Source organism: Chaetodon auriga, chromosome 15 (genome assembly GCF_051107435.1).
Source record: "Chaetodon auriga isolate fChaAug3 chromosome 15, fChaAug3.hap1, whole genome shotgun sequence".
Taxonomy (NCBI): Eukaryota; Metazoa; Chordata; class Actinopteri; order Chaetodontiformes; family Chaetodontidae; genus Chaetodon; species Chaetodon auriga.
In genome coordinates, this window is record NC_135088.1 from 3,502,042 (window position 1) to 3,529,964 (window position 27,923).

The 27,923-nt window shown below is 43.9% G+C and overlaps 1 protein-coding gene across 1 annotated transcript; it reads left to right on the forward strand.

The window, feature by feature from the left end:
• The first annotated feature begins 2,049 nt into the window (after positions 1 to 2,049).
• Positions 2,050 to 27,891, forward strand: LOC143333151 (F-BAR and double SH3 domains protein 2-like). The gene is made up of 20 exons (XM_076751106.1): positions 2,050 to 2,268; positions 4,742 to 4,839; positions 8,465 to 8,510; positions 13,485 to 13,561; positions 13,930 to 14,074; positions 15,624 to 15,757; positions 17,367 to 17,421; positions 17,507 to 17,635; positions 17,719 to 17,841; positions 19,011 to 19,106; positions 20,633 to 20,749; positions 21,908 to 22,006; positions 22,634 to 22,786; positions 22,899 to 23,033; positions 23,424 to 23,507; positions 23,636 to 23,819; positions 23,907 to 24,130; positions 24,252 to 24,462; positions 24,576 to 24,640; positions 25,661 to 27,891. Exons 1-20 carry the CDS (start codon positions 2,248 to 2,250, stop codon positions 25,742 to 25,744), a joined length of 2,280 nt encoding a protein of 759 aa, XP_076607221.1. The 5' UTR covers positions 2,050 to 2,247; the 3' UTR covers positions 25,745 to 27,891.
• Positions 27,892 to 27,923: the final 32 nt, after the last annotated feature.

The window sequence follows — 27,923 nt, forward strand, 5'->3', positions numbered from 1 at the left end:
TTAACAAGAAATCCCATTACACAGCACAGCAGGATTCAGACTGTTGATACACCTGTAAAGATCCCAAACGACTTCTGCAGCTGCTGCTGTGGAGAGACTGTGGAGTTGCTCAATGGATTATGAAAGAATAGATATGACTAATTTTTTATTTAAAAAAAAAAAAAGTAAATATGTCTACATATTGAGTCAGCCATAACATCTGAACACAGGTGCTTAAAAAGTAGTTAGCAAATGAGTGGAGAAGTTAAAAGAGCTAAAAGTTATGGATAACCCATTAAAATACTGGTGGCAAAAGGTAATGGATAAATGGTTGAATTTACTAAATGAATAAATGGCTGCAGTAACTAAAGGAAATGGATGAACAGGTGAATTTGTTAGCTAAAGGTAATGAAAGGTTAGCTAATCATTAGCTATCATTAAAATGAATGAATAAAGGTTTGAAATAGCTAACGTGATGGAGAAAAGTCTGAAATAGTTTACGTCAAGAAATGGAGAAACAGTTGCAATAATTAGTTAAAAGTAATGTCATAGTTAGCTAACATTGAAAGTGATGATGTTACAGCATTTGAAATATCGAAATACCTAGCTAGCATCGAAAATAATGGAAAACGTTTGAAATAGTTAGCTAGTGGAAAAGGATAAATGAGTGAAACTGTTAGCATTAAAAGTAATGGATACTTGGTCAGAAAGTAATGCATCAGCAGGAATAGTTGAATAAGTTTAACCTAACTGGTGTCTGAGCTGGACCCTTGATAACCTCACATCTGTCTCTGAGAGAGAACCAGTCCAGGATGCCAACACAATAACAGGCAGTGTGGGAGGAAGTTGGGTAGAATTATAGGAAAACATGCAATGAAATATGGTCGACTTAAGAGCCGGAGCTCAAAACAGATTTTAGACATTGTTTAAAGGGCAACAGGGGAAAATCTGCTCTTGTGATTTGGTTTGAAGAAGTTTGATGGTGAGGATCACAGCTTAAGTTTGTGTTGGCAACATATTAGTTTATGATTGTCAATCAAATAACACTGACGAGCTGACAGCTGTTCATGTCATGAAAAATGAACATAGATTTCTGGAAAGCATTAACACTGAAATTAGCAACACTGAACAATGAATTTTCATTTAAAAATGTATTGATTTCATATATGTTTAACACACAACATCACCCAGCCATTTCCTTACAAGGAGGGTGGAAGGAGGAACTTTCTCTAACAAAACAAGACACGATTTAGCTAAACAAGTAAATAATGTGCCATAAAGTGGAAAATCATGATTATGACTTTTCATACTCAACAATTTGTTGTTAAGAGAAACATACATTTGGTTTTTGTACAAGACAAAAAGACAGGAGGAGTTCAGCTTTAATAAGTATCATCAATAACACACAGATGTGTCGTCAGACAGGAAACCATCACCTCACCACTATTGATCCAAATTCTCAGAGAGGACATGACCACCAGAGGGCTCCCTGTCAAAGATAATTTACAGTCAGAGGATCAGTGTTTCCCACATTTTGGTCTGTAAAAGCAGTATAGCATGAACACATATGAATGTATTTTTTTCCCCCTCTTTAATAATTTCAAATTAAGACACCTCTACGTCTCTGTATAATCAGACAATTCTCAATATTCTGTACCTTGTTCATATCAGGATTTCTATTTTATTTATTGATTCTGTCAGTTCATTTCATTTTATTTCTATTTTTCTGCTCAGCCGTCACACATTGTTCTTCTTCCTTGTCGTTGATGTTGATCGCTGCATAAATAAAGGCTCCTTTATTGACATATGGTGTTGTCTGGTGTTAAGTCGTAATGTAAGAATTACATCATATGTATTATTTAAATGCTGGTTTTGCAGCTTTTTTTAGTTGCATCATAAATTGTTGGTTGGGGTTTATTCTTTTAAAAACTTTTCAACTTTAAAGCAGTTTTTGAAAGTCGAGACCGTTTTTATTTTGAAGATTGTGTACGGAAGTAGTATTGTACATCTATACGGCCTGGGTGTTTTATTTTGAAAACGTGGCAGGAAGTGTCCTGTTTTATTGTGGCCAATTTGACGCGTATGTTTTCTGTTCCCTGGGGCCACAGTGTTTTCAACGCGACTCAACTTACTATTTACTGGACTCGCTATGGCCGCTTGACTCAGGCTGTAATACCCTACTTCAGTTTTCATTCGTTCGAAACATTTGCACAAACTTTTCCAGATAAACTTCCGTCTTTTGTATAGTTTTTATGTCAAGACATAAGGATGCAACCCCCACCGAGAAAGGTGAGTTTTTCCCGTTGTAGCCGCTGAAGCTAACGTTACTTGTCTGGAAACGTTCTCGACGAACTGGTGCATATTTAATGGTTGAAAATGTACGCTTTGTTGCTGCTCGGCTGGCTTAAACGATAAACTTTGCTTTTTTACTCTGCAAATGTGTGCTAGTTTGTTATCTTACAAGTTTAATTTGCGTCTGAGGTGTCTTTAAATGGGAACGAAGGAAGAAATCTTAGAAAAAACGTCCCATGTGCCTCAATTTTTAGGGAGAATAGCCCGTTAACGTGCCCCGTTCCCTCTCGAATGGAGAGACGGTCCTACCAAAGACGTTCAAAATTTGCTAAAATAAATCGCTTTCTTCACCGACAAAACGTGTACGGCTTGGATAGTAACTTCACATATTTTACGGAATAACGTTAATGAGGTGTTGCATCGGCGTACAATTTACCAAGCAACTCTTAAGTTCAAGTAAATATCAGTTTGGTCCGCACTGGTCCCACTGCCATCCGCGGTAGCAACTAGTGGAGTGAAGCGAGATTATGGCAGCAGCAGGCAAAACAAAAGTTAAGATTTTATCAAAATGAATCGCAGTTTTCGTTTTTTGTCTATGCCGATTTTTAGAGTGGATCCACATTTATTAAAACAACCTAAAGTCAATTTATGCTCTGTCATTTAAATATGCTTGCAGCTATTGAATTGTAAATTGTCAGATTTTTGTATGTAGTTTGGTGCATTTTTTTCTCCCACAAGGGAAGTCAGGGGGAAAAGAAGAAAAACAATCGTTGCCGTCAAAGGGTATTTATAGCTGAACTTAAAATAGTCTACCAAGCTTAAGCTGAAGTTTTACGCGTTTTAGTTTGAGAAATAACTTTCATGTAAAAATCCAAATCAGCAAAATCTGGTTCTGTGCGAAAAAATGTTCATGTGGGATCATATTTCAAAAACATGGCTCAGCAGCTCAGAAACTTGACCATTTCTACCCCAGAACGTTTTAAGTGCACTCAGATACACGCAGGGTTTGTTTGTTCGTTTGTTTAGTGGCAAACATCCTGTGTGTCGGCTGTTTTAAGACTTTTGTGGATCTTAATTTTCAGAACATTTCCCACCTTGATTGTAAAGTAATTTGAATAATCTGTTTGCTGTGGAGAGTCACGAGGAAATTACATCCATATTTATCTCTGACTGGACTCACATATTGGTAGATAATTCCAGCATTAAGCATCTAAGATAAGATAAGACTTCATTGATCCCACACCGGGAAAATTCAGTCTTTACAGCCTGCAAGTATTACAAAAACCAAAGGCAGCGGCATAAAAGGGTCAAGATATAAAAGTGTAGAGGATACAGAATAGAAAAACAACTGTATATGAACATTTTTTGTACAGATTCTAAAAATACTGAATGCCATAAAAGTACTATTGCCAATACTCTTATAAGCATTTATCGTCTCATAAGGGAAAAAATGGAGAAAACAACTGTTTTCCTGTCGAAAAATGACTAATTATCAGGAATTCAACCTGCTCACAGCCCTTATCAGAAGGCCAGAGAGACAGACTCACCTTGATAATGAGTGGAGCTCATGAAGATGAGGTTTAGCCTCAAGAAGTGAAATATTCCAGGAAAATTCCCGTAATAAACTGAACTTTAGTCATGAGAGGGTGTGTGAAGTTTTACCAGTGACTTCCACAATGAAACCAGCAGTTTTCATTCATTCATTCCGTTCATATTTTTTTTCGTTGAGAAGAAACTCATTCAGACGTATTTTACATAAGTTTAATGTTTGAAAATGAGAAGCACAGAATAAAGGAATATTTGGCATTTTTGCTTGAAAAATTACTTTAATGATAAATCGATTATCAAAATAGTTGCCAGTTAGTTTTTGAGTGATTTATTTTTTTTAAGCTCTCACTGGATCTGTAGGGAGAGTCATAGATTAATTAAATTCACCATCTTTCTGTGGCCTTTAAATGTGCCACTATAGTTATCCAGTAACACCAAGCTTGCTGGTTTTACTTAAACTGTAAACTGACAGTGAGGCGTCGCCATCGAACACTGAATTCTTCACTGATTTGTGCGCTGAGCGACTTCATTAGGGCTTCAAATAACTGTTATTGTCACTCTTGACTAATCTGATGATTGTTTTCTTCGTTAATTAATTAGTTTTGTTTGGGGCTGACATTGCAGTATTTTATTTTTCTGCAAATATATCTTCATTTTAGTTCTTATTATTGAACTTCAAGCTGTGTCATAATTGAAACAAGGAAGAAGTAACGCGACCTGCCTACTTCACTTCATAATTAATCCAACAGCCAATTAGATACCCGGAGAGACTGGCTGTCCCCAGGTGAGAGCTGCCGTGTGATAATGACTGCAGCTCATTTCCACTAATGCCGATTGTGAGCTCAGCTGAATTAAAATCCTCTCTGTCTTCCTGTTACGTTTGAGACTCTTTCTAACGAGCCGTCGTTCCTCCCCCCTTCAGGTCCGGGTCACCCAGGAGCTGAAACACACTCATGCAGAGCAGACGAGCAGATTACACATCAAGCACCAGACAGAATGTGACCTCCTGGAAGACCTGAGGTGAGCGCTCGGAGGTCAAACAGTAGACCAGTCCTCGTCCTCGAAGCCTTTTGTCTCGTCTCGTCGTAACGCTGCTAAATCTGGGTCCGTGTCCAGACTGCTCTGCTCTGTCTGTGCTCAAAGGTAGCAGGTAGTGTTCGCTGGGGTTTTCCAGCTCTTTCGTTGCTGCAGCTGAAAATGACGGTGAGAGTTGATCCAGACAGCAAAACAATGATCTTAAGCTCACTGTAAAGCTCCGCAAAGCCGAGGGGAGCTGCAGATTCACGCCGTAATTCTCTGTTGGTTCATCGCTGTGAGACACCTCTCACATCGCACATTGTCATTTGATATATTGTTATCATTAAAATATTGATTGTAGCCACTTTAAATGGATGTTAGTGCTGTAGCTGTCTGATTCTGACCGTCCGTGGCTGTATGGCATCACCTGTGATGCAGGCGCGGTTCACTTTTATTCTTGCTCAGTTGGATATAAAGTCTTAAAAGCATGATGTTTCAGTCATGTTTTAGTCTTTCTGGGTTTTGCAGGGCAACAAAAACACATGATAGAAGAATCTCCTGTAGATTAAAGTGAGAAGAATAAACTTTTTTAGCTCTGGCTAAAGCTGAAAGATGCTACAAACAGACTTAAACTGCTAGCCTAGCGACATCGAGGCTGCAAACAACCTGTGATGTAAAGCTTTTTGTAGCAGGATTATTATTGTAAACTACTCTTTTAAGAACATGTAGAACACAACTGAAAGGATATTGCCTGGTTACAAAGCTAATTAAAATTTAAAAAATGAACACTTTTAACAATGAGGTATCAAGGTTCAGTTAGGGCTGTCAAACAAGCTAAACTAGTGTAAAAGTAAGACCAAATATATAAAAGCTAAAGCTAAACCTTAATGAACATCTGAAACTTTAAATAATCTAAAACTTGCAAACACACTCCGAAAGTCAACTGAAACCAAAAGTACGTCTCATGTTTGGGTCCATGCAGTAATAATCCTGTGACGTTTAATTAAAGGGTTCACCCTGTCATCCATAAGTCTAATTAAAAGCCACACAGTGTCTCCACCTGCAGGATGATACCACTTGTTTTCTCAGACGGTTGCAGGATTAATTAATTCTGCTCAGTCTGTCTTTGGCCCTTTTATTTCACACGAGCATGAGTAAATATTTTCTCCTGGTCTGGCTTTGGTGTCCTGTGATTGAGGATTGTTTGACAGGGTTTTCAAGAGCAGCTATCTGCAGCTCAAATCCCAAAATTAAAGTGTTAATTGTAGGATCAGGCCAAGTAAACGCTGGACTTAGAGACACGCAGACAGCTTTAGCACTGTGTTCAGATGCGTAGGCATTTTAAAGGTTGAAAAGCCAAAGGTTGTGGTTGTGTTTCGAGCCTTAGTGTTGGGTTGAGTTGACAGCCTACTGGCTCCCCACTTCCTGTCTGTGGTTGGTGGCGGAGCTCGGAGCCTCCAAACAGCTGGAAGTTAAGGTCATAGAGAGCTGCCAGATGTTCTGATTGCCTTGAACGCTTCGCTGTGGGAGGCTCAGTAACACTAGCCGTCCAGAAACGATGTGAAACTCCACCGGCTCAGAATTCGCAAGGGTCATTCCCCGATCTTGGACGAGAAATGACTCAGCAAACTGGAAACTGCGTCTGTTTGTCAGCAAAAGCCGCGTTTGGGAAAATGACAGGAAGTGAGCGTGGGGGGGCAGTGGAAGAGGGGAGCGTTAGAAAAGCAGAGACGAGGAAGGGAAAGGAAGAGAGGGAAGCTCCCAGGAAGTAAGCCAGAGATTGTTTAGAGTCGGGTGGAGCGGAGCAGTCAAGTCTCGACATGTTTAATGACTTAATGATGATTCTGCAGCAGTCAAGTCTTTCCCAGGGCGCTGACCTCTCGGCTCCTCGTGTAAATTTAACTTGAGTTATTGTTTGATTCGTTCCTGTTATTGTGAATCAGCCCTGAAGCTGTTAAACATCAGTATAAAAACAAAATTTATTCACATTCCTTGAATTACTCAGCACATTTTGGGATTTGGAAAGCAGCCAGACGTTTTTAGCTGTTTTAAAGCGTTAGCAGGACATCGGTGGGGAACGAAAGAGAGTCCCTCAGTAAATCTGACTAAAAGCTGCAAAACTCATTGACAAAATAAGTTGAATGCATTTAACAACAGTGACTTGAGGCTGTCAGGTCAGAGAGAGGTTGGCAGCAGAGGAGACGATGGGACAGATAGAATAAAAACATGCTCAGAGCTGGTGTGAAAGCTGTCAGTCGAGCTCAGGTGCTGGCCTGAGATCACCTGTACAGGAGGGTCTCGGCCCGCTTCCTCGTGGACTCTGATGTGGTTTGTCTGTGCAGCATTTCTTGATAGTAGCTCTGCAATTTTAGCACGAGTTCAAAAGCTTCACTGCTCCGAAATCCGTCGTCTGATTGTTCAGGAAGTGATCTCGTAATTGATCTTTAGAAGCGGTTACTGCAGCGCTCCATTAAAACGTGTGTGACATAACAATCCCACAATAATCCTCCTTCCCATAATACAACAGGGTAGCACGCCTCTTTTTCTTGTCTCTACCTGTTGGGCATAATTCATAACATGTACTTAATTTGCAGTCAGTTATTTGTAATATGCTCATAATCGGTTATGTGTTCGTGAGCTAAACGTGAATACACACATTTAAGTCCTGCGCGACCAGCTGACTGTCAGTGGGGATTTGATTTCTCGCATTGATCCTGACGACGTGATGATGATGCAGGATGACAGCTGAGTTACCTTCAGTCTGTTTGACCTCATATCTACAGCTCTTGCTTTGTTTGGAAAAGTCGGTGCGAAATGCAAACATCGTGTAATTTCTTGCTTTGATGAATGAAGTGAACTCCAGGTGTGAAAGCGATGGAGTGAACCGCCTCTCATGTCACTGCTCCTGAAGTGAAGCCTCGAGGCTTTTAAAGAAGAAAGGAAATCACGTTTCAGACGATCTTCAGTCGCACAACTCGACGTATTTTCTGTTGAAGCTGCTTGGTGATACAGACCGTCTGACCCTGTTAGACTGGAACAAACACCAGGATTGCAATCAAGGGAATGTGGGGGTGCAGAAACTCTGCAGCACCATGTTGGCTCTCTTACATGTATGATGGAGGACGGACGAGTGTTTATAATCTGTGCTGGTTTCACAAATCCTCTTTGACAAGAGAGAAAGGTCTGTTCCTTCTTTCAAAACTTTGCTTACTCAGATCGCTTGGCTAAGAGGAAATATGTGAAATCAGCTCACTTTCATCACCAGCATGAGGATTAGTATGTGGACGACACAAACCAGTGCGTTAAGGTGGACTTCAAAGGTGTAGGTCTTTGGTTTTTAGGCGAGCACAGCAGAGTTTAAACGCTCTGGTCTTTAAACACCCCTCGAACGCATATTACCTGGAAAATAAGATATGATATGTGGAAGACGCACACAAAATAAACATCTAATAGACGAGAAATGATCAATTAAAGCTTAATGGAGAGACAAACATTATGAAGAATGTGAAATACTGCACACATTCGGCCTGGACTGTATATCTGACTGTAACATTATCCTGTCTTGTGCCATGATGCTCTTTTGCTGTCATGGCTGTTTTATAACAGTCCCTCTTCTTCTCCTCCTTAGGACTTTCAGCCAAAAGAGGGCAGCTATAGAGAAGGACTACGCCCAGGTGAGTAAATCTGAACTTCCTGCCGTCTGCTGCTGCTAGTTAACATCACCGCTGCCCTGCCTTGTCATTTGCGTGGCTAAAAATACAGTTAGTTTTTACGAAACTGTCCTCCAAAGACGCCATGTGACAGCGGGGTTGAGGATGTGGCCCTAAGAAAGCTTTTTGTTCTCATGTGGTCAGATAGCTCATGAATGGTAACTAGCCGCAGGAAAAAACACCACAACAGAGAGAGAAACAGCATCCGCCAGCGATCCTCGGCCCCGTTTCCTCCTCGCTGTGCTGCCGGAGACGTCAGTCGACCGTCTGAAAGCCCGTCCTCGCCTCCTCGGCTCTGTCCGGGTTTTGCAGCCCTGTGAGGAATGTCCACCACCGCTGTGAAGAGGGGGCACGTCTGTAGTCACCCAGCCATCAGCCTCACATGTCTGTTTGCCCATGTGCATCTGGTCCTGAGGGGTGTTTTCATGGAGGTGGCTCGACGTGAAGAAGCCCGTCGTAAATGAGCCAAACAAACCGAGCCGGGATTGATCTTTTTCATAAAGCCAGCTCGACGCTGATGTGGTTAAAGTGAGTCAGGTCTGGTTTGTTTCATGGCTTCCAAACAGACCTGAGACACAAGAGCTGTTCACATCAATTCACGGCGAAGGAAGCAGACACGTGACGGTGAAACGGCGAAGTCTGCGGCCACAGTGCGACACATGATGGGCGATACAGACCTCTGCATTAGAGATGAAGATCTGTGAGATGCAGCATAGAATGAAACAGCTTCGAAGTATTAAACAGCACCTCAGACAGGTATTTTAATTTACTGCGAGAAAATAAGATAACGAGCATTTTTAAGAGACCGAAGCTCTCCGTCAGCTGGAGGATGTTCGTTGGTTTGTACAAGCGACATAACGGCTCCCACATGGTGAGGAGGCTGTTAAAAGAGCCTCCGGATTGGCCGTCTGCCCCACATGTATTTTTATGAGACAGATTTCTGTGTTTCTTTAATTTAAGCGAGCCGTGGGTCAGGGTCGTTCATCAGCTTTAATCGAATTTAGTTAAACACACGCTGACAGGAACACTGCAGAATCTGTACAGATTAATCTGATTTTAGTCCTGAATTGGTCACCCCTGATGAATTGCCTGATCGGTTGTATGATTCAGGCGTGTTTTGTCACCTTGAATCTCTGCTGCTTGTTTAGATCTTCAGTGCTGTCGGGTTGAACGTGTGTGTGAAGCGTCCATGTTCCTCGCAGCAGCGTCCATGTTTGAAGCATCGTGGTCCAGCAGAAGCTGATTGGTTGAGCTGATGTTGGTGATTGTCGTTGCTCCATGTGACGAAGCTCTCGATCAATCCTCTGATCTCCACTCAGCACGTTTCTCACTGGACGTTATTCACTGGAGTCACACCAAAAAGACACTTAATGCCTTTAATTAAACTCCTTCAAAGTCTTCACTACATATATTTTGAGTCTGGACAGACATGGATGTAAGCTGTAATTTGACTGTTTGGCCGTGAGGTGGTAATTCTAGTTTTGTGCTTTGCTGTGCTTATAATGGTAGGGAAAACCTTGGTTTTTATTATCAGATTCTGTCAGTGTTCTCTACATCGTGCACGTCACGGGACCCGACATCAGCTGAGGGAGCGACAGTCGGCCTGTCGGAGGTCTGGTTCCCCTCATGGCTGACGTCCAGACATCTGTTATAAACTGTTACGGGGCTTACTGTATTGTCATACTGCTGGAGTGGCATTTTGCATGTTGTGGCTGAAAGTCTTGACTGAGCGAGCTTTGATATGAAACTGAATGCCCCTGCAGTGCAGACAGACAGACAGACATATTGTCTTCGTCCTCCAGTCACTGTTGAGGACACATTTGTCCTGTTTGATGAAACTTTACTGTCGGTGGAGGTTCTGAGCTCACGTCCAGTCTGAGCTTCACCTCATTCGTCATAGTTTGAACACAGAAGTCTCAGTTTCTCCACATGTAGGTTGCAGAACTCAGCTAAAAGAGGAAACTGTGTCTCTGCCTCCTGCGGCTGGAAATCTCTGTCACCTGTTTCTACATTATTTATATTGCTTGGCTGGGTCCATGTCATCATGTCACCTTGCATGAAAGATTTACGTAGTCTTACTCCACTCAACTCTGCATAGAAACGGCAGAACACTATGAACTGTAGAACCAGAGCAGCAAAAGCAAAACAAAACAAGTCTTTGGGATCAGTTTTACTGTGATAAACACCACCCGGGACTCATTCCTGATTGGCTGTATAGTCCATTTAAAACTGTGAGTGTGCGTCAGGCAGATGAAACATCAGTGTACTGGAACAACCGTGTGTTAAATTCTGATGATATTATTGTATTTCTGTGTATTTAAATGTTGTATAAAAGCAGTGACAGTGTGAAAAAAAGAGTTGGCAAACTGAGGGATGTGGGTATCCAGTCGAGGCTCGAGAGCAGCCTGCGGGCTCGCTTCTGTAACCCCGTGCATGTGTCTTAGATTGGATATGCATGCCCAGGTTATACCACATTTTTCAAGTCAGATTTCACCAGAACTGAGCCGTAATTAACATGCTGTCGGCCCTCTGCAGGATGAAAAGATGTCTGATGGTGTCGAAGCAGTAGCACGTATTTGGTGAACATCAGTGAATATGAAGTGATGAGTTCAGGTCTAAAATTAATCAGCAAATATTTTAAAGCTCAAATGCCAAATAGTCACAGATTCCAGCCTCTCAGGTGTGAATATCTGCACTTGTTTTGGTCTTTTATGTCATTAAAGGTCCGGTGTGTCGGATTTAGGAGGATCTACTGCCAGAATAATTATCAAAGTTATGTTTTCATTAGCGTATAATCACCTGGAAATAAGAGTGGTTGTGTTTTCGTTACCTTTGAATGAGCCCTTCATACCTACAGAGGACGCCGGTCCTCTTCCACAGTGTCCGCCATGTTGCACCGCCATGTTTCTACAGTAGCCCAGAAGGGACAAACCAAGCGCTGTCTCAATAAAAACATGAATGATAATTTGTAGGAGAGCGCGACATGGACTCAGTTCTCCTCCAGTACTCATTCGGGTTGGGTTTCAAACTTTGCTTCAGATCTGTTCGAGTCGAAAAATGCCGAAACGTTTGCTGGTACCAGCTTCTTAAATCTGTTTACTTTCTGGTTTTCTCAGTTTTATAATGTGTAAATAAAAAAACATTGATCTGAAGATGTCACCTCAGGCCGTGGGACACACATTTTATAGACCAAAGGATCATCAGGTTAATGCAGAGAGCAGCTGTCAGATTAATCAGTAGTATTAATAATTGTTAATTTCAGCCCTAAAATGGAGCAAACGTCTTCATCGGGAGTCTTCTGTGTGTCTGGGTTGTGCTGCCTGCTGGTTATGTGATCAATTAGACGCCCGCTGCCAATGGTTGAATCAAAGTGGGTCAGAGTGTCTCTGGAACGCTTCGTTCCCTTTCGTTACACCCCCCTCCCGCTTTCGCCTCTTTTTTTTCAAATCTCTTCTCTTTACGCGCCTTTTTCTGGGTCTCTTACACCTGCAAGCTGCTTCAGCCACGAACCGATTGCTATTCAGATCACACAGTGTGATTAAATGTCCTCCTCTGTGTGGCTCTTCCTCTACCGTCCTCGCATCCCTCCTCCTCCTCCCCTCCCCTTGTTCCCATCGCACTATTCAGGCGTGTCCGCTAGGCTAGCTCAGTTGGCGATTCTCTCTCTATCTGAGTCCCACAATGGCCGGGTCTGTGGCGGCTTTGAAGCTTTGGCACCGAGATCGCCAAGACCAGCGAGTTCAGAGCCACGGCCGAGCCCGCCTCAAGACTGCATGACAGGGCTTGTCCTTTCACAGTGGACAGAGGAAGGATAGATGGGCTCATTTCCTTGATGGGCACTTGTTGGGGCACGAATCACTTGAGTGTGCAAAAACAAAGCCACAGAAATGTGTAAAAGAGGAAGCATGCAGTGGAAAGCCAGCTTGTATCTGGAGGAATGAGTAATATAAATCCTTTTCCCCCTACATATTTCATTTGTCTTGGCTTATCTGTCCACTGGGGACTGTGTTTTGCCCGTTCGTACATTAGGAGCATTTAGTTCACTTGTCCAAAATAACTCCAGTAAATGTAAGTGATGGGACAAAATTCAGAGCCGTCGTTCTCTGGAAACATAAGTTTTTGTTGAAGTTGATATAAGCTTTCTGCAGTCGGACACCTGCCAAAGTTTCACTTTTTTCAGTGTGAAGTTCCCTGTTTGGTCTGTAACAGACGGTGTGTTACTGTTGGGCCACAGCAGAAGGATGTTAACACAAGCTGAGAAATTACTGCCTTTAAACAGAGACGATGTTTACATGCAAGAAGCAGGTTACTGAGAGCGTTCAGGTCAACGCAGAAGTTTACACACACTGCAGTAAATGTGCTTATTGCACAACCTGTTCATTAAAAACAAAACTCACCTCAGCTGGACTTAGATCACCTGCACGATGCCAAAAACGTTCAAGCTGTCTCTCCATCAGTTTCTCCTGGTTAGAGCAGAGTTCACCCCTCTAACATATCAAACATACTGTCAGATATCCTCCTCACTCTTTTTTTGTCCTGTTGACTCTGTCCTGCTATTTTAGCCCTTCAAAGGTTAACCTCACCGTTGGCCGAGGTGGAGGAACCTAATATATCTCCAGGGGTGAATGTGGTCCAAATAAATTGCATTTTTCATCTAAAAATGAGCCGACGTCAGCGTAAGAACCAACAAGTGAGCCAGCTTAAACTCTTTTGAGCAGGTGAACGAGTCCATGCAGGGTTGACTCACATCGTCTGACTGGAACCAAGAGGTGCTTTTTACCGACTGAGGATTATGAAAACAGGGTGGTGTGTCTCATAGCGGTGCAGTGAACGAAACTGTTATTTTTACTGATTTTACCCTTTAGACACAGGAAGTGTATGCTGGTGTCAAAGGTGAAAGGTCATCCCTTAATGTGTCTCTCGCTCCGTCTCTTCCAGGCCCTCCAGAAGTTGGCGAATCAGTATCTAAAGAGGGAGTGGCCAGACAGCCCGACCGACGAAAAAGACGATCACAGGTAACACCGGCCAAGCGAGATCTGTTTTATTCACCCAATAACTGATCAGTTCTAGTCAGAAAGGTCTCCAATGCATCCAGTAACCGTTCGATCTGATTGGACCAAACCCTCAGTAAGCTCATCTGAGCTGGAGATACGTGCTTTTAACGTGGGTGTGCAGCCATTGTTCTTTCTGCTTTAGCATCTTAGCATCTCCCTGCTAATGAGTCATTGTCACGTCAAAATCAGATCAGGTAGCAGCCTGAAAGGAGATCGTGATCTTACTTGGATTCATTGTGCAGCTCCTGCTCTAAGGTGATCGTGTGGTTACATGAAAGTAAAAACAGGGCGTGAAACCTTTACGTGTTCTCTGTTCATGTTTGGTTCAGGAACATGTATTGCGTATGGAAGGCCTATTTGGAGGGCACGGTCCAGGTCACCCAGTCCAGAATCAGCGCCTGCGAAAACTACAAAGTTCAGGTCGCCGATCCAGCCAAGACGGTCAGACTGCAGAAGGAGCAGCAGCTGAGGAAGGTAATACAGGCCAACCATTCACACCGCTCAGGTGTCACAACCGTTAGCACAGCTCTGCTTCCCCAGAGGGTCTGAATCTGATGGAAGGTCTCTCACAATGGGTCCGAAACACGACACTGGCATTGTTTTGGACAAGAGCTGCATATAGCGAACAGTTCTGTGGTTCAGACATTTTTGATTTTATGTGTGCAGAAGAGTTAAGAGTCATTATGGAGAAAGACTGTTGTTATTGTCTTTTCTCCTTCTTCGCTATGTGCTCACATGTTAGCAGCTGCCAGATTTAGCGTCCCTTCGTCCTTGTGCTGTGAACGCCACCTGTTGCTGTTTGGCTGAAACAATGTTGTGTGCTTCGGTCCGAGCTGCTTTGCTTTTACCTTTTAATTTCTCCTCAGAATCTGATTAATTGATTCTTTTGGAAAGTTATGGATGCTAACACCCCGTTTATACTTCAAGCCTCAAGCGTCTTTGGCAGATCCTGTTACCTGTCCAGTATCATAAAAGCTTGGTGTAAATCTATCCAAGAGACACCGGAACCACCTTCAGGACAGGAGTCAGACCTGCTGTACCCTGATTTGAATGTAGCCTCACGAAACCAAGATGGATTGCAGTCAGATGTTTTAAATCACATCTGGATTTTAAAGGGATATGGGACACTTTGCTGGCTGCCTGATTAGGCTACTTTAAACTGTTTACATAAGAGGAGCGTGTTTTTTTCCTTTTGTTTATTTGTCCATGCTTGTGCTTGTACTCCTGTTTGGCACTTCCTGTTGCACTCTTTGTACCGTGTCATTCGTTTGTGTACTGCCACTGTGACGTGCAGATTTCACCCCGGGGATATATAAAGTGGCTGGCTGGCTGGCTGGTGCGGTAATTAAAAACAAGTACAGCCACCAAGAATCTATCACTGCATCTGAGTGAGCCTCAAACATGTTTATGCTGGTACAACAAAAAATGTCGGTAGAACTATTCAAAGCTGTGCAATGACATGTGAAATGTTTCCTGTGGACACTGGGACCTCAGCACAGCTGCAGCCAGATCCTGTGGACATTCACTGGAATAGTTATGAGTGGTAATATTTACAGGTTCTTTGTCCTGTGATCAGTGTCCTGTGGTCAGTGTCACTTCAGAATAATTAAACAGCCAGCGTAACACTGATAAACTGCAATAAACAATCAGGCGAACGAGGGCAGACGTCACAGCAGGTTATCTTATCATTAATGACGGCCATCAGCGCAGTACCTGTCCCAAACTGGTCTCTAGGACTGTTCCGGTCTGGAGGTTTTCCCGATCACGAGGTCTGAGTCTGCCGTGCTGAAATGTAACCGGCGCTGCTCTCTGGTTTCTGCTGGCCACGGTCCTGCAGCCTACAATGCTGCTCTTGTTCACACTCACCTTTTAGGACGTGCCATTATAGCTCCTGTGTGATGTAACTGCCTTCACGTCCTCTGTAGATTTGCATGTTTTCCAGGTGATGCAGAGCAGGAATGATAATTTGCATAAATATGAGCTTATCTCTTTACCTTCTTTCTTTGCGTGTGTCCACTCTCAGTGTATTGATCAGCTGACAGTGGTTCAAGCTGAGCTGCAGGAGTCGGTGAAGGAGCTGACAAAGAGCAGGAAGAAGTACCAGGAGGCTGAGACGATGGCGCAGGCTGTCCGAGAGAAGGCCGAGCTGGACGCCAAGTATGAACCCCGTTACTGCACTGTCTTTGTCGGATTACAGTGATGTGATCGATCGGTTTGAGCAGATAGTTTGAGTGGAAAATGATTTGTCTACTATATTTTGATTTTAGAGTTTTATACCAGAATAGTAACAATCAGCTGATGTTGATTCTTGCTGCTGTAACCAAGAACAAATACATTACACAAACACCTAGAACTGAAATGATTAATCGATTATTCAATTGGAAATTAACCAGCAATTTTGAGGATTGGTTGTTTCGGTCATTTTTGTCGAGCCAAAAGGGAAGCATTTGACAGTTCTTGCTTCTCATATGTGGTTTACAGCTTTTTTTATAGCTTTACATGTTTTTAGATATAAATATTTGTGAAAACAAATTTTTTTTTTAATGACTGCGCCTCATTCTTAATCATTTGTGACTTCTTGTGACATCACGTTGTTTCTTTATAGTAAAAAAACGTGTCAGTACATACAGTAGATAGTAACTAATATAGGCTACTTTTTAGTCACCTGTGGAGAAAGTCCCCATCCTGCTTTTTCCTTGGCCATTATTGGGACCGGCCTTTATTTATTCATGTTGCCCGTGCCCCCGGCCATTATTCGAGACCCAGCTTTTATTTGAGGAAATACAGTAATTATGCATTTTACAACTACATACTCCCCTTCTCCCTGGTTAAAATGTGCATATGTGTCTCCTGAAAAGTCCATTCTTAGTTTATGTGCACTGAAGTTTCCACAGTCACAAGTTATATACTGGTTTCCACACAGTTGTGATGTCACAAATCGTGCTCGTAGGTACACGTCGTCAACTCAGACTTAAGGTGAGCAGAGAAACTTTCCTCCTGCTGCAGATGAATGTGAAAACAGACTTCTAGCGTCAAACTCTCCGCTTACATCATTCTGAACACTGAAGAGCTTGAAGTTAAGTTTCAAGCTTTCACGTTTAGTAACAATAAGAAAAACAGAGTGGAGGGGGACCTCGAGAAGATAATTCGGATTAATTGATCCTGAAATGGTCGTAGCAGCTCATATCCAGGCCTGAGGAAGCCGTCTCTCCTCTCCCTCATTCTCAACACTTTGTCCTGGCACGACTCGAGCGCTTTGACTCACCGCATTGCAGACATTTTTCTGCCCATTAGGGAAGTTTATTATAGAGCTGAAGCACAGCTCGGTGAAGTTCTGCTGTCCGACAGGCTTAACAGCTGGACTGGAGTACTACAAATACTACGTTCCTGGCGCGCACACACACACACACACACACACACACACACACACACACACACACACACTGTTGGTCACATCCTTTTTTAATACAGTAAATTACATCACTTTATATCTTCATTCCTGGATTTGTGTTGCAATCTGTAAATGCTCCCATTTCAGTCAGTGCGTTTAAATGCACTTTGGGAATCAGGTCACTCAGAGAAACTGGGTTATGCTGGTAATTTGAGATTTTATTGTGGAAGCGTGGCTTGTTTATTTTAACTGTCGTAGTGATAGAAGATGTGTCATAGATAGACGGATGACAGGGCTTTTCCTGGCAGTGTGAATGTGTGTATGAGAGTTACGAAGTCAAACCGTGTCAGTCGATGCCTCTTGTGTTCTGTGCAGGTCCAAGCTGAGTCTCTTCCAGTCCAGATCCAGTCTTCAGAGGGCGAGCGTAAAGGTACAGGTCTTTACATCCAAAAAACTGCTCTGCACGTTGTGACATTCTGGTGCTTCAGTCAGCAGCGTGAACTTTTACTTTCCAGCTCAAAGCCAAGAGGAGCGAGTGTAACTCCAAAGCCACCCACGCCAGAAACGACTACCTTCTCACGCTAGCAGCCGCTAACGCTCACCAGCAGCGCTACTATGACACAGACCTTGTGGACTGCATCAAGGTGAGGACGTGCTCTCTGAATGTGTGGGTGGGTGGTGGGAGACAGTGAACTTGATAAAGCTGAAAACTTGTGTTTACCTGCAGGTCTTAGACGGCAGAATCTATGAGCAGGTAAAAGATTACCTGGTGTCGCTGTGTCAGACCGAGCTGGAAGGTTACCAGGCTGTCCACAACACCTTCAACCACCTCTTGAACAGCTCAAATGGGGTAAGTCTTGGGATCAGGTGTCTGAACCAGTTCATCTTCATCATTTTTCACATTTGCAGCAACAACAAGTGTGCTTGGTGTTTAATACAACCGTCTCTGTCCTGTAAATACGTATGATAGCCCAGGATTTTTCAGGACGGCTCTCTCATCCATCAGTATCACTCAGTGTCTCTGTGACTGCAGGAAGAGCTGAACTCTTCTTCCTCACCAGCAGCTAATTAATTGGAAGGTTTGAGTTACCTCGGCGCTCCTCGGTTTCATGCTCTGGAGCCGCTCTGGTTTGTCCAGGTCATCTCGCCTCTCTGGAGCTGCAGTGGCATTTTGTTTCTGCTCGGGGCGGAATATGAACAAATGATCAGAGAGGGAAGCAGGTGCAGAGGTTTTCAGCACAGCTCACGTTTCACCTCGTGTGCTTCCTGTGTCGACGTCGCTGCCCTGAAACAGATCTTACGTGGCTTCGTCTCATCGGACGTTTTGACATGAACACGTTTGATTCTTGAGTTGTTTCGTAGTCTAAACACAGTTTTAAGCTGTTGTTTCCCTGTGCACATGCTCCACTGGTGGTGGTGCTGGTCTAATGGGAGCAGCGTGTTCGCTCTCAGATGTCCTAACATGTTTCCAAAGCAGTGAATAAAAGCGTTTTGATGATTATGATAGTTGTAATTGGATTGGGTTAAATTTAGGATTATCAGCCATTTATCGCTCCCAGTGCGCTTTGATTTGATTTTGTTTTGTTTTTTATCAGATTCTTAAACCGACAATAACGCCAAAGTGTCGTGAATTCTCCTGTTTTCATGGGTCCACAATGCTGGCCAAGTGCAGTCTCCTCTGTTATCAGGACCCAAGGACAGGACGCTTTATACTGTCAGTCCCTGTAAATTAAACTGATGTCATATGAACAGAATATCATGAGTGTCTACAACAGAACGCATGTTTCTACAAACATGATAAAGATAAATGTGAGTGAAGTCACAAAATACAGAAGAGATAACAGAGAATTATCATAAGATACTTCAGGACAAGTTTAAAGATATCATGTTGAAGTGGAATAAACTCTGGGACACATATGACGATGAAGATGCATTAATAGAGCTGTGAGAGTGTCGACAGTACGTGAAGTGTCGTAGTAAGTTTAAAGGTTGAGTCACTGATTCTTTCCTCCACTGTAGGTGCTGCAGGAGTTCCAGCAGCAGCTGTTTGTACAGAAGAACCTCATGTTCCAGCAGGCGCCGGACTTCTCGTTCCAGCCCGTCGACTCAGACACGGTAAGTCCTGACGACTTTACCACGTCAAACGTGAACACGCTGCTATTCGCTGATGTTGATGGCTGCAAACACCACGTGGCGGTGATTCTCCTGTTTTTTAACGTGGTGCTGTTTTCAGTCTGAATCTCCTGCTGTGGTTTAATCAACATCTTGTGTGTGAAATTTGCATCCCGTAACGGCCCGAACACCTCAGCGACTCCCACCTGACCCGCCGGGCCTACCTGCAGTCTGCTCTGCGCACCTGTTCAGGAAGCTCAGAGAGTCTTGCGAGCTGAATGTTTTCCAAAAACCTTTTATTATCACGACCCTGCAGGTGGTTTATGGATGGCTGCTGTACACGAGCGTAACGCACTGCAGTCCAGGTCACACATACTTCTCTCCTCGCCGTACTAGTCCATCGCCCGACTCCGCCGGCCCTCCTTCACACTGGCCCTCTGCTCCTCTGGACAACACTGGACAATTTGTTCAAACTGCAAACGCTGGCGTTGTTTTCATTGGAAGTCAAACAAGCGGCAGCCTGTTCCTAAAGAAAACATTAGCGGTGGAGAGCCTCCCCTCCCTCCCCCCCCTCCCCATACCACTCGCAGCAGACAGAGGGATCCGGTAAGGAATAGAGCTGAGCCGGGAGGGAGGGGCAGGAGGTAGGCCGGACCCTGTGAACGGCCCAGCTGTGAAAAGGAGGCATTGTGAGCGGGCCTCATCAGAGCGCGCTGACCCTCCCCACCCCGGCCTTTCCCTCCATACGCACACACGTGCACACACGCACTGCTGCTGCTGTCATATGGAAACCTCTTAACTCAAAGTTTAGGTGTTTGTTTCCATCTTAAGAACGAAAGAAAAATCCGAAACGCTAAAATTCAGTGAAGATGTGAGGCTTCGGTTTGACGTGTCAGCGAAGCGAAGCTGTCGGCTCTTAAACAGATTCTTCTCCTCTCTTACATAATTGAGAGCCAGCTGGGTTTGGACATGAGGATCCACAAATTTCAGATGAATGTGTTCCTTTTGGCTTTATTCCTTTATTTAATGATGCGCTTTGTAAACACAGCTGTCAGTGAACAGAGGTGACGCTGAGACAAAAGCTCTATTCCAGCTCCACTGCTTTCTAAACTGGGACCATTAAACATGTAAAGAGGAAGTTGCCACATGGACGTAACTGAAATGGTAAACATAACTTGCACCGGTGGTTCTCTTAACAGGCATTTGGGAAACCACGAGGTCCTCTTAAAGGTGCTCTGGTCGGTCATAAATGTTGCATTAAGCAGAAGTTCATTTTAGAAACAGGCCTTTCACAAACAATGAATGTTTCTATGCGAGGTCATTCACAGTAAGAGCTTTGTGCACAGAAATCTATTTCTAGGCAATATTAGGTAACGTCTTCCAGGAGAGGTTGTGAAGGTTTCTTCATATTCATAATGTTACTCAATGGTCAGTATCAGCAGTTTGCTTTGCAGCACAGTGTCCCTGTTTTCTTGGTTAAATGTTGTGATGCTCTGTTTCACCGTCTCCTCTCTGTCTGGTGGTCGCAGGTGATGCAGCTGCAGAAGGAGAGCGGAACGGCGGAGGAGCACAGTCTGGATAAAGAGGCGAGGAAATGGGCGAGCCGCGTGGCCCGAGAGTACAAGAGCATCATCCACACTCAGAGGGTGAGAACAGCGTCGAGGCGGTGAAGAGAAAAGGTCGTGGCTTCAGGAGGGAGACGCTGTCAACGTGTCCTGTACAGGCAGATTACAGTCGGCTTAAAGTGGAGTTACAGTCTCCACCAAACTGACTTCTTAAAGGTCGTCAGTGAGAATCCTGGTCTCCGTTATGGAGGTTGGGGGTCTTCTGGAAAACGCTGATGCGGGATTACATGCAGATTACTTGAAGAACTTCAGTTGAAGTTCATGTCACAGGTTTGTTTTTGTGTCAGTTTGACACCTCGAGGCAGCGTCTCTGACACTGTTTGCCTTTCTGTGACTGATTGTTGACGAGTCTGTCACTGATCACGAAGCCGTGAGGAACTCAGATTAACCTTCCGATTCATCCTGTGATTGTACGAGGAAGTGCTCAGGCCATAAATGAGTTCATCAATCATTTAACACATCATAGTTTTATGTCCCCATTTCCTCGTGCAGAAGCGAAACAACACGAGAACATGCAGCGTGTTGATAGAAGCAACTGTGCAGTTTTTTTTTAGGAAATATGCAGCATTAAAAGTAAGCTGAATTATCTACCACAGATGGATGAACAGGCAGGTGTCAGTGCAGCACAGATATCAAAGAAAACTTAAAAACGTGATGATTGTCGGGCAGGTTTTGGAGTTAAAGGAGTCTTTTTTCTAGCAGGTTTATGGACGTTTATTTGAAATGACAGTACAGAATGTCAGAATATCCTCAGGAGGCCTAAGTCAAGTGTTGGAGTTTAACTGCCTGTTAATGACCAACACGTCTTTTCCTCTTATCTTTGGCCTTACCGTAAAGCATTAAGTCAGTTTGATAATAATAAACCTGCAGATCGTAAAATGGCCATGTGAAGGAAAATATGATGAAGCAACACGACGCAGGATAAGAGTTCACCATCATCGCCTGGCGTTAACCCTTTTCCTCATCAGTGACGTCCGTCCAGTACAGCAGCATCAAATGGTTTCATGTTTCCATTAAACAGGAAATGAGTCGCTCTCTCTCCAGCAAAGCTCAATCAGATGTCCTCAATTAGCGTCTTTATTGTTAGACAGTTTCCGTCCTGTGTTCGTGGGTTGAATTTTGGATGATGGCCGTGTTTGTTCGCTGGTGTCGGCGTGACTTTGACTGATTTGTTTTTAGGCTCTGGAGGAGTACGAGACCCAAGAATCATCAGAGCAAAACAACAGCGAGCTGGAGACCAAGATGGAGGTGGCCAGGCAGAGTCTTCGGAGGGCAGAGGTAACGTGTGTGTGTGTGTGTGTGTGTGTGTGTGTGTGTGTGTGTGTGTGTTTGTGTTATTGAGTCAGAAGGATTTCTCTGTTTTCTCCATCAGTGTCTTGTTACCTCAGATGGCCGCAGTACTCCCCCTGCTGGTTAAAAGATGAAACGACACGGTACCTGCTGGACCACAGGTCCATGAGTGGGGCTGTTAGCATCCTGCTAGCATCCTGTTAGCATCCGTTTCAGAGAAAAAGTTAATGCAGAAACAGTTCATCAGTTAATTGAAATGTGTTTGACAGAGAATCAATCTTCAACAAGTTTGATCATGGGGTAATTTTTCAAGTTAGTTTTCAGGCAGAATACAAAATATTTGCTGGTTTTTCTTTGATTTTCTGCTGTTTTCTCTTTTTATATCTTTGCAATCTGGAGTGTTGGTTTGGCAAAATGAGCACTTGTGAATGATTAATAGAAAAATTAAAAAACAGACTAATCGATAATGAGAATAACTGTTAGTTTGCGGCTTTGTTAGCCCCGTGTGCTTCGGTTTGTTTAAGCCGCCGTTGTGCTGGACAGTTTTATTTTCCTGTCTGCGTTTGTCAATTAGCGCGTCGTCGTGTTGGTTTATTTTTCATTCTGCGCCCACAGACGGTGAAGGTGAAGGCGGAGGCCCGTCTGGACCTGCTGAGGCAGGCGGGTGTCGCTGTTGAAACGTGGCTGAAGAGCGCCATGAACCAGGTGATGGAGGAGCTGGAGAACGAGCGCTGGAACAACCTCAGTACCCATGATCCTTCACTCTCTGTAAGACCCACTGTGCATCAATGCTAACCTTAGCACGAGTACGTCTGAGTTGGACATTTTGTTCCTCTTCCACCTTCAACTGCGTCACATCAACTCTGCCATATGTCTGCAGGGAACAGCAGATCTGGAGCGAGAGGATGAGGAGGAGATGGAGGACAGCGGTGAAGTGTTAGACGACAGCAGCTCCAGCCCCTCCAGCACCTTGAAAAACTATCCCCTCACCTGCAAAGTACTCTACTCCTACAAGGTACCAGCAGAGGTCAGAGTACTGCTTCCTGTGTGAACCTCTGGTCACCATTACAGGACGTACTCACGAATAAGACCTGCAGAGTAACATCAAGCAGTGAACAGCAGATTAAGTGAAATGTTGACAAACAGTAATGTTCATTAAAATGTTCATAGAAATAGTTTGAAGGTTAGTAAAACTGTGATAACTCATAAAAATATTAATGTCACATTGTTAAAAATACTAGTAAACATGCCTGTACTTAAACTTTGAGCCTCACAGTTCTTCACATTTTTTATTTTTAATACTTATTGTCACCTAAAGTTAAATGAATGCAGCCATCACAGTACAGGCTAGGCTAGTTAGCTTGTTCTCTGCGCTCGGTTCACCTTGTTTTCATGCGTCTTCCAGGCGTCTCAGCCCGATGAACTGACCATTGAGGAGCAGGAAATCCTGGAGGTCATTGATGATGGAGACATGGAGGACTGGGTCAAGGTACGAAACCCCACGTTTGAGGCTTTGCTGCAGAATTTGTAGACAGATTTTTTGTTTGTTCTGGATTTCCCACCAAGACCTTTTCACCACTTGTCGTCACGGTGAGTTTATGTTTTCTGCACCTCCAGGCCAGAAACCGCAGTGGACAGGTCGGCTACGTCCCTGAGAAATACTTGCAGCTGCCTTCCTCCAACAGCCTGCTGAGCATGCTGCAGGCTCTGGCCGCGCTGGACGCCAGATCTCACTCCTCCAGCAACTCCACTGAGCCTGAAACCGAACTACCCACCGGCTCTGTCAACGGAGACTCCAGCGGTGAGGGATGCTTCTACCAAACGAGTGCTCGTATGGCCGGTTTTTGTCTGTCCTGCTGCTGTACTGACCCCGTCCTTTCTGTCGCAGTGTCATTTGCGAAGGCGCTGTACGACTACGCGGGACAGACGGATGACGAGCTGTCGTTCCCTGAAGGCGCCATCATCCGCATCCTGAGCAGAGAGACCCACGAGGATGATGGTTTCTGGGAGGGAGAGTTCAACGGCGTTGTCGGCGTCTTCCCTGCCGTTCTTGTGGAGGATCTCGCCGGCGCCAGCGAGAATGGAGATGGACAAAGAGAGGGCAGCGCACAGGTATGTTGATGCTCATGAGCTGACCAATCGTAGACAAATACTGCAGCTGTTCATTTATGCACAAATCTGCTGTTAGCCGAACACGATCACGCATACTAACATTTAGTACTTTGTCTTCGAGGCCTCCCCCTCCCCTTTGGCCCAGTGTGACCGCTCCCCTCGGAGTCCCTTCCAGCCGGGGCCTCTCCACAGCAGCCCCCTGCAGACGCCCACCATGTCCTCTCCTCAGTCGAGTCCCTGCAGCGCCACCGCCTCCCCCATAGGCCGACCGCCCTCCTATCACAATGGACATCACAGGCCGCCACCAGCACCGCACAAAAGCCCCTTTCAGAGTAAGAGTTACTGGTTTGTCTGTTGAAATGGTCACAGTCAGTGTGGTGACAGCTGTTAAGAAGCACTAATTAAACTGTAAGTGGTGATAATCCGTGTCCGCTGCTCCCTTCAGGTCCAGCCCAAGGCGCCCCCCAACCTCCCAAATACCCGGAGAGCGGATCCAGCACCATTCGACCTGTGAGTGAACATTTCCTGTTTTTCTAAGGAAGATTTTATCGCCTGTTTTCCCGTTTGCAGGGTTTGGGGGAGTTCTGCTGCATATATGAAAAACTGAAAAAAAAATTGATCTTTTGACTTGAATGATGTCACTGGAGTCAGCATCCACTGGGGCTGAAGACTAAAACCTGAAAGAAGTGATCTTACCAGACCTCCTTATGCTTGAGTCTAGCACCTCAAGGCTACATTAGCCGCTGCTAGCAGTTTCGAATGGAACAGCTGGTGGTTGCATTGTTGCATTGTTGGTAATGTAGGCAGCAGCTTTTGACGAGGAAGAAGAGAGCGATGCAAAAGACGATATCTCAAATCCACCGTGAGTCCGACGAAGTTTTAAGACTGAGATGCAAAGTTGGTACTTCTTAATGAAAAAATATTTAGGGCTGCAACTAATTATCATTGTTGATTAATCTGCCAATAATTTCCTCAGTGATGTTTGGTTTATAAAATGTCCAACCTCCTAAACCCAAAGCTGTCTTTGTGTGTCCAGGCGAGGGTTACTCCACTGCTTTTGGTGGTAACTAGAAATCTAACTAATTACTTTTTCAGATCAGATACTGCAGTTACAGTTACTGACATTTAAATGTTCATTAAATAGATTATTTATTAACTGCTGTATTAAAACCTTGTTAACAATGTGCATCCAGCGTCATATGTCTCTTCTACCAAATCCTGCTCTCGCTCACCTGAAGGAACACTGATCGTTGCTGCCCTCTGGTGGTCGCAGTGTTAATAACTGCTGTCACTGCAGTTTAAATGGGTACAATGATTTGACGGTCGAGTTGTGAGCGGCACTAAAATATCACAGCTGTGTGTGCCTTGATATGAGAATTGAAGAAGACTTTTAAGAGAAGTAACTTTAACACGTCCAGACTGTAAAATGGACTCATTCAGTTTGTTCTTCTTTCATGTTTAACTTCAGTCCTTGTGTGTGTGAGAGCTCAGTGAATCTGTTATCAGTCATTGATTGGTGGATGTTTCCAGGTCCGCGCTGCTCCTCCGCCCCCGAAGCAGCATCCCCGTGGGCAGGTGAAGCGGAGGGAGGAGGTGGAGATCACGCTGGTGTGAAGATGATGGCTGGTGGTGGCGGCAGCGGCGGCGGCGGCGGCGACTCTGTTCAAACCAGCTGGGACTCGGCGGCTCCGTGCCTCTAAACGCACTCCCAAAGGAAACCCGAGGAAACTTAAACCCCCTGAAGAGGCCTGGAGGCCCGGAGAGACCCTCCACTTTGTCCTCTTGTCCTTTCACACAACACGTCAGAGGGTTCGTGTGCTCTGGAGAAATATTGTGCCTTCTCGTAATACTCCTTTAATTTCCTCTCATCTTCATCTTCATCTTCAGCTGTCATTTCTCACCCTCCCTCAGTGTTTGTCTCCTCTTTGACCGACGAATAGAGCCGATATTATAATTTGTATTCAGAGTTTATGAATCTGTATTGTCTTCTACGTGGACATGAGTTATTTCAGTCCTGACAAAATATGTTTCTTTCTGTTCTTGGCTCTCGCTCATAGTAGCTGATAGATATAGTGATAACTGGCAGATCATGTGACCTTTGGTAACTTCGCATCGTTCGCTCGTGGGGGCGAAGAAAATCCACGCAGATCTTTAGCGCCAAGTTCTAAAACACACCAGCCCGAGGGAAAACATGTCAAAGTGAGAACACTGGTTTCCAGTAACAGGGAAGCTATCGTGGCTCATTAGCTGTTTTAACCTCCTCCGTCGGAGTGAAGGCGGCCATGAGCGCGACGTTCTCATCAAAGTCTCAGCGAGAAAAAGAAGACGACCATCAGCTCTTACAGCCACACCAATCGGACAGAGACGACGTCTTTCAGCGATCCTCCTTCATGTGTTTATCGACGTCGTCAAATAATACATGAACACTTTCAGTCACTATCACTTCCTGTGCGGCTCCTTCTCTTATTTCCACAAACTGATGTCGAGAGTTTTCACAATTGGACTTCTTCTATGCAACAGCGTCTCACTCGGCAGGACGTCTCAGCATGTTGTGAACATGTTCGTCCAACACAAACCCAAAGTCTGGTCGTCTCCACGCTCGATCGAAACGCCGGCAGGGACGAGGCTGGTCCTCTCCTCCAACACGCGACTGCACACAGTTACGCTAACAAGGGAAAAGTGGCAATTTTTAGTTTGTTATGTCCGCAGGGAGAATCTCCTAGGAAAGTCGTCTCGATCAAAGTAATGGATCCTTTACCTTTTTATTGATTAATTTTTAAACCCTGCTTCTTATGTTAGTTTTCTTTGCACCAAATGCTGAGAAATTCCTAAAGGGAGAAACGTAGTGCGAGTGAACGTAGTCTAACTTTTTTTTTTCCTCTCTCTCTCTCTCGTGTTGTAAAATAAAAGATCTAGAAATGTTGTTATGACACTAATGTAATGCTGGTGAGAGAGGAGGTGTGTCGAGGAGGAGGTTGCAGTGGGTGACAGTTTACACTGAGGTAATGTGCAGTTTAAACATGCCTTTATTTTTAAGGAGGAAACCATCCTGAGCTGCTAGCTGTCCAATAAAAAATCTATACTGTCATAGTGAAGCACTTTTTTGATGTCTTCTTATTCCTTTTCAGTATTGTGGATGCTACGTTGTTTGTTCAATATTTCTTGTTTGACATTTTGTTTACCAGCTATATTGGTATAAGATTGATTTTTCCTTTGTCAGCTCTTGCGTTATTTAGCCTTAAATAGCCATTGTAGTGTCTTTGAGGTTGAGAAATGACCTTTTGATCGTATTGTTTTTGAAATACCAATAGTTTACAGAGAGCTTGGAGATGGATATCTGTACAAATAATAGCACAGCTTTTTTTTCTTTTTGTTTGTCTAGAATTAGGATAAAAAACCTATTAAACCTTAGTTCAATTCGATCAGAGGAAAAGAGATATCTGTCAGCTATGTTGCTGTGTTCTCGTTGATCTCCTTGAGATCTGAATGACATCAAACTTATTTTTGAAGTTTGCATTTACCCTGTTGTATTGAAAAAGATAGTCGTCAGACTGAAGTCTCTTTTCCCAATAGAGAAGTTGTTGATAACTTGCTACTGGTCCTGATTCCATGTTAAGTCTGAATCTGAAATTCAGTAATAAACGGCCCACATTTTACAATGTAAGCTCTGCAGAGGCTGTCGAGCGTCATATTTACACACCAGTGGATGTTTAACTGTATTTATTGTGTACAAATAAATGTGAAATAAAGATAGCTTAAATAAAATAAGACAAACAAGACTATTTTTGTGAGT

Bases quoted from the DNA above. Each gene is read 5' to 3' on its own strand.
- LOC143333151 (XM_076751106.1), top strand. From the start codon at position 2,248: ATGCAACCCCCACCGAGAAAG. The intron at 13,562-13,929 runs GTAACACCGGCC...TGTTTGGTTCAG, and splicing joins GACGAAAAAGACGATCACAG to GAACATGTATTGCGTATGGA. The intron at 24,641-25,660 runs GTGAGTGAACAT...GGATGTTTCCAG, and splicing joins GATCCAGCACCATTCGACCT to GTCCGCGCTGCTCCTCCGCC.